General features: G+C 31.2%; 1 protein-coding gene across 3 annotated transcripts in view; it reads right to left on the bottom strand.

Annotated features, from left to right (window-relative positions):
* Positions 1-677: 677 nt before the first annotated feature.
* Positions 678-11263, bottom strand: part of CENPK (centromere protein K) — a 37670-nt gene continuing 27084 nt past the window's right edge. For 2 of the 3 annotated variants that reach the window (XM_074282403.1, XM_074282402.1), the window contains exons 5-10: positions 10762-10808; positions 7135-7217; positions 6903-7001; positions 6501-6630; positions 4545-4595; positions 678-1307 (exon numbers count right to left, since the gene is read on the bottom strand). In XM_074282403.1, coding sequence (XP_074138504.1) covers positions 1149-1307; positions 4545-4595; positions 6501-6630; positions 6903-7001; positions 7135-7217; positions 10762-10808 — 569 coding nt within the window. In that variant the 3' untranslated portion in view covers positions 678-1148. Of the gene's footprint in view, positions 1308-2360; positions 2460-4544; positions 4596-6500; positions 6631-6902; positions 7002-7134; positions 7218-10761; positions 10809-11263 lie in introns of those variants that run through there. The other variant, XM_074282404.1, reaches the window with a different exon arrangement.

Here is an 11263-nt window from a genome sequence, read left to right as displayed (position 1 = left end):
ATGGCCTGATGATGAATGAAATGAGCAGAACCAGGAGAATCGTTTTTTATAACAATTCACAGATTAATTTTAAGTATGGTTATGATGAAGAAACCCCAAAATTCTTCACCTTGGACTCTGCCTCAGGAACTCTGCCCCATCTCAAGCACAAATAGTTTCCTCCTTATCTAAAAACCCATGGAATTCTATTCAAATTCTAACCCTGGCTGAAGCTCAAGCTAGAAGCCAACCTGGGACTCTACCCACAAGCCCCTTTAGATTATCAAAAGCCCTCCTATTATAAAAAGGGCTAAACTGGAGTCCACTCTTTGCATAGATCCCAAACGGCATCCTTACGCCGGTCATGTCAAGGATTTCTGCCCACCGGAGCTGTAGTTCCATTGCCCTCAGCTTTACTAAACTAAACTTTACTTCCAAACCCCACAATAAACCTCTTTTATCAATCTAGGTTTTCGGGTCTGCAAATTCCTTTACAGAAGTCTCTTGTGCAGCTACTAGACCTCATTTAACTCTGTATCTTTGCGCCAAATCCAAAGGGGTTGCAGGGGAGCTCTATTTGACTTCTCATATCCCAAACCTGCCACTAGACCTCAATTAAATCTAATTTCATTTAGGTACTCCTTATCTAGTTCTCATCAGTTATATAGACTAAAGTTTCAATAAAGACAATCACAAAGTTTAATTTCCATTATAATATAATTTAGCATTTAAATATAATTCTTATACATTAACAACAACTTTATCCAACTTTTATATTCCAATTGTCAATAAGTCTACATATTTGTTACATGTGAAAATAATTTTAATTTACTTTTTCAAAATCTATTAACTTTTAGGCCAAGGCACCAACACAATTTCAGCATCTTTTTCTAACAAAAGTGCCTAATTCATCATCTGCGATAGAATTCTCTAAAGCATCCAAATTAAGCTTGAAACAAAATGTTAAAGAACAGGTTCCATAAAAACCTTTTACAACATCCCAATGCTTACTAAATGAGAAAGGAATACGTAATTAGAAAATCAGCAACAAATGAAAGATTAAATTTTGGTGTGAAAACAATGTTCTTCCATTCAATAGGATATCTGGGCTTCCATTATACTTGGGTGGCAAGATTTATAACTTTCAAATCTAAGAAAACACATCATTTTTACTGATGAAATGCTTCTAATCGTATTTGGCTTGGATCATCTTGATGTCTAAGTACAATTCCAGTACGTAGCAGCAGCTCAATATAAGGTGGCCAAAAGGAGTCATTAATTTTTACATATGGATCATGTGGAGAATGAAGAAGAGCATTTATAAGGATCTAGAAGAAAAAATTAACCAAAATACATTTAGGGAAAGATTTAAAACTCTTAAAAAATAAATATTTCATATCTTTCAAAGAATACTGATCTATAAGTCTAATTTTCTTGCTCAAAGAAATTTTTGTTTTTAAAGATCAAATATGCTATTTTAATAGCATTAAATTTAAATTTTAAATTAAAGTAGATTTTAAACATATTCACTTCAATTTTTCAAATTCTCTGTGTATTTAAATCATAAATAAAATCCACTATTTTAATACATGAAACATCTTTCTAGTTTGCATAGATGTGATCCTGTTTAAAGAATTCCAATATAACAATTCAGGTACAATCCCTACAAACAAAGAAATCACTGTCAAATTCAGTAAAAAAAAACAAAACACTATTAAAATTAAATACCAAACAAAAGTGCATATAGTATTTAATACTCTTAGTTTTCCAAGGTAAACACTTCTTAGTCACTAGTCAATATTATTTAATGCTTAAAAGACCTAAAATGTCCTTATTATGGGTACTCCCTCCTCCCCTGCAGGGTAAAATCCCTTCTATAATTTAAGAATATAATTGTCTTAACATTGAAATAGCTATCTCTTGTCTTCATTAGACATCTGAATTCAATCTTTCACTCATCAAGCATTTGTTAAGCACTTACTATGTGCCATGCACATTGCTTGGCACTGAAAAGATAGAGACAACAATAAACTACTTTCTTCAAGGGACTTGAATTCTTTGGGAAGAGAAAAACATGCATATAAAAAATTAAATACAAAATATAATTAAAATAGATACAACATAATTTCTAGCAAAAGTTTGTCATCAGCAACGTCAGAGTTCAAAATGTTTCCTAAGATGAACCTGTTGTGAAGAATGCTCAAATTTGATTTCCAAATACATCATTTCACAGAACTAATAGAAATCTCTATTTTAAAGTATTTTGTACTTGATTTTTAAAAAATTAAATTAAATTAAAATCATTTAAATTTTTCAAAGAAGTTGTTCTAATCAACCTTAGGGCAGTGCTTGTAGTAAATAATACAAAGTTAAAAGACTCATTTTAACAATTAGTAAAAGTTTTATTTTTGCCATTTTCTCTGTGTGTAGGATGTACTTCTAATAGGGCAGGGATCCCTTCTAATTCAACATTTTGTTATCTGTTAGAATATAAAGAATCCACTTTTATAATTAACAATATAGTTATTAGTTATAGTAAACATTACAATTAACAGTATTTAGATATAAATATATCCCAAGTTACATATAATTGACTATCCTCTGGGTAAGAGATGGGGGAAGGGATGAGGGAAGGACAGAAATCAAAGCAAAAATGAGAAATTTTTTTTTTTTATTTCGTTTGGGAAGCTACATATGTTTATGGCTTTAAAACATCTTTAAACAATTTTTTTAGATATTTTGCTTTTCAAAGGAGCTATTCTATTTATGAATTATATTAAAATACCCAAACTAAAAATTATAAAACAATAGAAATAGGTTTCCATTCTCATTTCCTAAAATTATATTTTAAACTTATAGAACTTTCAAACATTTGATCCTTGGATTTATTTTCCAGTTAATCTATAATCATACAAATTGTCTAAACTTACCAACACGAGTATTTTTATATACATCCTTTATGGATTGTACATTTTGTTTTTAATTTTTGTTCAGTTTGTTAAGGGTCATATCAAGATAATACCATTAAGTATACAAAATTATCTTTGGGCTCTACATAAAGCATAAATTTGGCCTCTACTTTATAATGGTACAGGACAATTCCAAAAATTCATAAGGAAAATGATATCTATATCCAAAGAATGGACTATGGAGTCTGAATGCAGATTGATACATATTATTTTTACTCTGTTGTTTTTTCTTTCTTATGGTTTTTCCCTTTTCTATGATTTTTCTTTCACATGACTAATGTGGAAATATGTTTAAAATAATTGTTACATGTATAACCTATATCAAATTGATCAATGTCTTGAAAGGGGAGCGGGGAAAAAAGGAAAATCAAAATCTCATAAGAGTAAATGCTGAAAACTAGTTTTTATAAAGAAAAAGAAAAGAAAGCTTAATATTGTCAGCATGACCAGGAAACTAAAATCTTAACATGAGAAAGTTATAATTCCTCAGCTGTTGCATCATAAAAGAGCAAGAGACAGACAGACAGCCAGAGTCTGGTTTTACTTATTTTTTTTTTCCTGTATGAATTCTTGCCAATTTGTGGCAAGAATTCACAATCCTAAATTTATCTTTGAGGGAACTGGCAACTCCAACCCCCCAAAATAATCCCATATCCAAAACCAAAACCCAATCTGTATAGTGTTTCACCATGTAAATCCGAAGTAAATGTTATTTTGTTAAAGTATCATATTAGAATGTATTACTTTTACATCTTTTTTAATTAAAGAGTACAATATAGACTCTAAATCTTAATTTTATTCATTTTTCAAAAATTGAAAAATTTTGATTTTATATTATTTTCAATTATACATAACACACAAAGTAAAAAAACAAATTTGGGGTTGAAGTTCAGCTACATATATTTAGGAAAGATTATGTCAAATATCTTAAATAATGAGAAATAGAATATGCAGTATGTATTGGCACATGTACAGATTTTCCAATTAAGAGGTTGAGACTAGGGGCAGCTAGGTGGCGCAGTGGATAGAGCACCAGTCTTGAATTCAGGAGGACCCAAGTTCAAATCTCCTCTCAGGCACTTAACACTTCCTAGCTGTGTGACCCTGGGCAAGTCACTTAACCCCAGCCTCAGGGGGAAAAAAAAAAAAAAAAAGTTTGAGTGGTATCACACTTTTATCTCAGCAGGTCTAAAATGCAATGGGGTTTAAAGTGAGTGATTGATTCCACTAAGTATGTCACAATACAGTGAGACCCTGAGAATGGGAAAGTAGGGAAGAGGCCAATAGGCTATTCAGCCTCCCCAGTTTTGAAATGGCAATCAAAGCTTCCATGCCAATAAAGATTGGGATTAGGACTGTCATTGATGATCTTCTAGCCTACAGGAGATAATGCCTCAGAAAAATATGTTTTCCAAAGCATAGATTAGTACAATTATTAAAATTTCTCCTCTCTATCAACAATTGGGAGCTTAAACACATCAATTGATTTTAATAGCAAATTAATTTTTGTTGAAAATCATTTTTAAAATAAGATTAAAAAACAGTAAGATTAAGTGTTATATAATAACAAAGCTGTTAAATTCATGAAATACTTACCTCTAAAATTTCATGTATTGTAATTAGCTGTGCATTTGGCTGACATTCTCTCTAAGGGGTGGAAAGAATATTTGGAAAAGGAATATTTGAAAAAGAAAATTAATAAAAAGTTCTATAAATATACTTTCTAAAAGGATTACCACTGAATACATATGTTAAACATTTTTTCAAAATGATATTTCAGAGTTGTCATGATATGATCATTCAGATTACAAAGTTTCAACAATTTAATCATTTTAAAGAACTGTGAAGATATCTTTCATATTTAACACCAAAATAGAAATGGGATTTTAAAACCAAAAAATTAGGAATACCAACACAAAGCACACATTTTTACAAAAGTAACAATGTTATTTAGTGAACTGATCATATTCACAAAAAATAAGTACAATAGGGCAAGACAAAATTCAGTTAGTATATTCTGATATAGGAAAGGATCATGACATAACAATGGAACAAGAGTTCATAAGTAATTTATCCCTGAGATTTGGTGATAAGATTTCATAAAAAGTGAATGAATGGAGTCAGTATATGGTCAAATTCTAACACTGGTATGTATTTGTAACAGTTTAAATGGTAGTAGTAAACTACTAAATATAGAAAGGAACTTACTTCTGGGAAGGCTGTGATTAAGTAGAATTATGGGAATTTAAGGAAGATTAGGATGAGAGGGAAGAAATCAGTGGAGAATTAAAATGGAAGATGAAGTTAAGAAGTAGATTAGAGGCCTAAAGAAGAGAGGAAGTATTTAAGTTCTTATGTCTAGTCCTAATCTCCCTGTTGAGTTCCAATGTCACATTACCAATTGCCCATAAGCATCTCAAATACATGTCCAAAACAAAACTTCTTATCTTCCCCTCACAAACTGTCTTTTCTTCCCATCTTTCCTAATACTGTAAAGAACATCTTCCTCCTCCAAGAATTCCAAGCTTGCAACTTTGGAGTCACACTCCACTTCACTCAAATCTTGTCATTTATACTTTCACAACCTTTCTCATGTGTACCCTTTTTCTCTACAGGTTATGCTACAGGCATTATGCTTACAGGTTTGCATCAGATAATGCCTTTGCTGCAAAAATACCCCACTAAAATCCTCAATCTTCTAATATATCTTCCCATCTCAAGTCTCTCCCACTCGAATCTATTTTCTACTCAACTGACCATGTCCTATCTTCCTGTCCCCATCCCCATCATCACCTCCTATCTTTTCCCCCAACTTTAGTAATTGCTCATTACTTTCAGAGTCAAATATAAAACCACGTTTGGCATTTAAAGCTTTTTCCAACCTGTGCCCTTCCTACTTTTCTAGTCTTCTACTACTTTGTACTTTATGATCCAGCTATAGTAGCCTACCTAATGCTCCTTACAAAACATTCTCTCATCCATCTCTTTGCATTTGTATCAGTTGTTCCTTATATGAGGAAAGCTCTAATTCTTTCACCTCCTTGCTTCTTTCACAATTCAGTTCAAATTTCATTTTTCATAAAGGGCCTTTCCAGGTCCTTATCTATTGGTTGCTAGTGTCTTTTCTTTGAGATAATCTTCCGTTTACTGTATATATATCTTGTTTGTATTTATAGTTATTTGAATATTGTCTCCTTCATAAGGATATGAGCTCTTTGAGGGAAGGGACCATATTTTTGCCTATCTTTGTATCTCTTGCACAGAACTAAAACATTGCAATCACTTCATAAATTAATTCCAGTAATGATGCCAAATGAAAGCCTGAATTATCAGTTATGATACTGTAAGTCAACAGGTAATAAAAACAGTTGGGGAAAGATTATCTTTCCATTTCTATTGTATAATGTCTACAGGAATTTATGGGAAAGGAAAAGGAAGGAGGCAAAGAAATATAAAAGAGGATCGAAACTGGAAGGGAAAATAAGTTAGTGATGTACTAATTAGGCATTTGATAAATGATTTCTTAAAAGAAAAATCCCAATAAAAACTTACTTTTCTCTTCTTACTTCCATTTTCTTCAGGGAGAGGAAAATGCTTGTCTAGAATTTCACCCAGAGAGGTCAAGAGTTTCTCTTTATGTCTTTTTATTTTAGTCATTTTAGTTTTCATTTCCAGAAAAGTTCTAATAAATATTAAGAGAACAAATAAGATGGTAAAGCACAATTTCTAAGAACATGGTAGAATGCTACATATTTAATTAGTCCTAGCCCAATATCTAGATAAAAAGAATATCCCCAATATAATAACAAATTCTAAAATCAATTTACCAAATAATTTAAAAATATTCAGTGGCAGGAATCAAGACTAACTTGATAACTCTTGACACAATCTCCCAATACAAACAAGTTTACAACACTATCACACTTATCATATCTACCAGCTTTGTATAAATACCTTTTCTCAGAAACTGGTATCACTTGATTTTTTAGTTCTTTACACATTTCACTGAGAGATGCTCCTAGCTCTTCTTGCTCATTCAACCATTCTTGTTCTCTTCAAAGAAAATAGTATTTAGAAAAAAAGATCAGGTATATTCTTATTTCAATTGTTATTAATATCAAAATGCATCTACAATATGGTATGTATAATTACTATTAATGTCACAATGCATGCACAATATATGTACCTTCTTAAGTCTTCCTGTAGTTTCTGATTCTTTGATTGAACCGTGGACAGTAACATTTCAAGATTATGATGTAATTTTTGCAACTACAATATAAAAAATCCATAAGAATGTTTATGTTATTAAACTATTAATATTCTTTTAATACTCTTTGGAATTATCTTTTATATACTCATTTTTATTTAATGCAGTTTTTTAAACACTTTAAAACTGATGCATTTTTTGAACATTTCAGTTACTTCTCAATGACTCCCCTAAGTTCACCCAAAAGAAACCTCTCATGTAACAAAGAACAGTTAAGAAAAACAATTCAACACACTAAGCATTATCAATTTGATATTATTCATTACAGAATAAAGTTATTGAACTGAACTGCCTTTTGGAAACTTGCACTTGAAAACAAGGTTCATCTTCTTAACATAACAATTCTTCAAGTAATGCAGTATGGGATCTGTAACCCAAAGATATCATAATAGAGCAAAAAGGACCTACATGTGCAAAAGTGTTTGTAGCAACTCTTTTTATGGTGGCAAAGAACAGGAAAATGAATAGATGCTTTTCAATTGGGGGGAATGACTGAATGAATTATGCATAAGTAATAGAATATTTCTATAAAAATGAAAAGGCTGATTTAAGAAAGGCCTAGAAAGATTTACATTAACTGATGCTGAGTGAAAACAAGCAGAACCAGGGAAACATTGTACACAGCAACAATAAGAATGGCAATGATCAACAACAACAGACTTGGTTCTACTCAGAGATTCTGCAATCCAAGGCAATCCCAATAAACTTTGGATGGAAAAACACCATTTGCATCCAGTGAAAGACCTATGGAGACCAAATCAACACATGTTATGTTGACTTTTTTTTCCCCCTTCTTTTGTTCTGGTTTTTCTCTCCCAACATGATTCATATGAAAATATATAGAAAATGAAAGTACATGAATCACCAAAAAAAAAGTTGTCTTATATGTAACTGGGAAAAATTTTTTTAAATTTTTAAGTAATGCAATATGACTATGAGTGATAGAATAAAATATTCTTCAAAGAATAAAAGTTACAGACCATCCAAAAGGCAATGATAAAGCTTAATGGAAATGCCTATCTATAATACAGAAGTATACAAAGGAAGAAGGGTAAAAGATGTCACCTGATAGGTATATGACTAGAAAAGTAAGTGGACTAGTCATGAAGCTAGTGAGAGGTTATCAAAACAGAACTCATCATCTTTCATTACTTTTCCTATTACTGTAGAGGGCAACACATCTTCCCAGTCCTTTCAAACTCACAATCTAGAAATCATACTGGATTCCTCACTTTCTCTCAATCCAAGTGGTTGCCAAAGCCTCTAAATTGTACCTTCTCTCAGATATATTCCTTTCTCTCCTCTATCACCAATATATCACCTATGTTCTCTATTCCACCACACTTCATACCACAGCTAGTCTCTGTCTCAAGTCTCTCTCTACTCCAATCTATCCTCCATTCAGTCACCAGTAATTTTCTAAAGTATAGATCTGACCATGTCATTCCCGCCCCAGTAAATTCCAGTGACTCCCTATCATTTGTAGGATCAACTACAAAATTACAAATGCTATTATTTGATGTTCAAAGCCCTCCATCACCTAGTCCCCTACTATCTTTGCAATCTTCTTACACTTGATCTACTGGCTATACCTGAAACAAAAGGAATTCCATCTCTTTTGTCCCCATATTTTCTCTGATTATACCCCATGCCTGTAAAACTCCTTTTCTGCTTCAACTACTGACCATTTCTTTCTCCTGCATAAAAAGTTTCCTTGATTCCCTATAGGAAAAAAATACAAACTTTTGGGTTCTGGTATTTGAGGCCTACCACCATAGTTTGATTTGTACTAAGCTTTCCAGTCTTATAATTTCTTTATATTCCCTTATGACTTACACCTTTCAATGTTCTGTTCAAAATGGACCAGCAGTCATACCCTGAAAGTCCATCTCCTGCAGGTTCCAAGCACAAGCTTCTTTATCTTTATCTTTTTGAATCTCTCTTCTGGAAAGTTCAATTCATGTGTCACCTCCACAACAAAGCCTTCACTGATTCTCCTCCTTCTCCTTTTTGATTTCCCTTCTGCTATACTTATTTGAGTACAAGTTGTAAACCTCAGTAGAATGTAAGCATTCTGAGGTCAGGGTCTATTTATTTTTTGTTTGTTTTTTCTATCCTTAGCAAAATGTATATGATAAATTTTTAATAAATGCTTGTTGACTTGCATGGAAATTTAAAGAATTAAGTTGCTTGTTTATATCAACATACAGTCAAGTATTAGATTTTAACTCAGGTGTCTTCAGACCAAAGGTACATCAAAGTGGCCACTATTCCCTACTTACATTCTAAGTAGGCTTATTTGAGATAGAAAGAAAGATGCCTTCAAGATAGAAATATACTAATAGAACTCTTCATTAAAAAAGAAAAGTATTGCTGAAAACTATATTTAAAAAATAGCTTCTAGAAATAAATTTTTAAAGAAAACAAAACACCTACATACATATAATTTAGGAGCTTGACATATATAGCAGGTATTTCATACTTAATTGATGTAAATCTATATCTTATGACTCCTTTAACTATCATTAACTAATTCTAGGTCTGAATATTATTTCTGATGACAATATTCCTTTATAATTCTTCCCATTTCTGTTATCTTAGAGACAAGAAATCTTCCAAGTAATGTAGACAGCTTCAGAGCTCTAGATAAGTTCAGCACCATATAGCAGGGATTTTTCTCCTCTACAATATCCTTCTCTATTTATTCCCAACTAATAAAAAAAAAGCCTTAATATTTCTTGACTTTACTTGTTCTTTTGCTTCCCTCTATATAACAATAGAAAGAATCTAATCTCCCACTTACGCTATGTGTCTTCAAAAGCACTTCCAATAATTAGAAATGCAAAATTAAGCATAGATTTTCTGTCATTAACAATGCATTGACTTGTTTTGCTTTATTATATTTGTCAGGGAGACGAATGAGTGGGTAATGCTAGAGATGCTAACATTTAAATATACATAGAAGGAAACAAAAAAGAAGTCTAGAAAAGGGTACAAAAGAGGGCAATTATTTTAAATTTAATACATTTTAAAAATCTGTATATAACAAAGTTTATATAAAATCCTCTTTTGTTGCTTATTATAGTAAATCTTTAAATAATTAAGATAATGATTTTAAAATACATTTAAAATGAAAAAAATCTTTTTAGTTATTTCAGGTAAATACCTTTCTTTTGTAAAAGAGAATAAAACATCCCTTTGTCTCTCTAGCTTTTTACATTTATCTCAAACTTGAAGTGAACTAAAATTTATTTAATTTTATTTTAATATGGACAGTATTGTTTATAGAACCAAGTCTGCTCATTTACCTTAGGCAAAGGATTTTATAACCCATAAACTTGGCTGACATAAAAACTACTTTCAATTAAAGAAAATAATGCATTCTATTTAATACAAGATTTATATCAAACAAACAAAAAAAGGCCATGTAAAATTTAAGGGGTAAATAAGGATTTTAATTTACATTAATCTGGGGTGTCTTGTATTAATAAACTTTTAACTTCTAAATTAAATGGAGTTATATTACAAAGTAACTAAAGAATTTACCTCTTCTTTTCCTAGTGTAATCAGACTTTCTGGATTCAATGGGATTACTAAGGAGAAAAAAATACAGAAAAATTACATGTATGATTATTTTATTTGATTCCAGTATATTTCTTAGAAAAGTTAAATTTAGTTTATGAACTAAAATGGCACTTTTCCTATCCAGACAATTCTGACATAGTAAAATTCACTCTTTGATTCTGCATTCTTATACACTTAAAATTATTTTACCTAATGAATTATTTTAAATGATTATCCAAATTATACAATGCTATTATAACTTAAGTTCTGTGATTTACAGAACCCAACTGCTTAAGAATCTCTTTATATGTTTTGTGAGAACTCAATTCAATTGAACATTAACTACTCAGAATGTACAAGCTACTATGCTAAAAGTACTGGGTGATACAAGGGCAATAGACAGAAAATAGTCAGAAAGCTGTGGCACAGAAGCCAAGAGAATAGAGAATATTGAAGAGGAAAGGATGATCAACAGCCGCAGAGA

Source organism: Sminthopsis crassicaudata, chromosome 1, assembly GCF_048593235.1.
Source record: "Sminthopsis crassicaudata isolate SCR6 chromosome 1, ASM4859323v1, whole genome shotgun sequence".
In the NCBI taxonomy this organism is placed as follows: Eukaryota; Metazoa; Chordata; class Mammalia; order Dasyuromorphia; family Dasyuridae; genus Sminthopsis; species Sminthopsis crassicaudata.
This window is presented reverse-complemented; position numbering and strand designations above follow the sequence as displayed.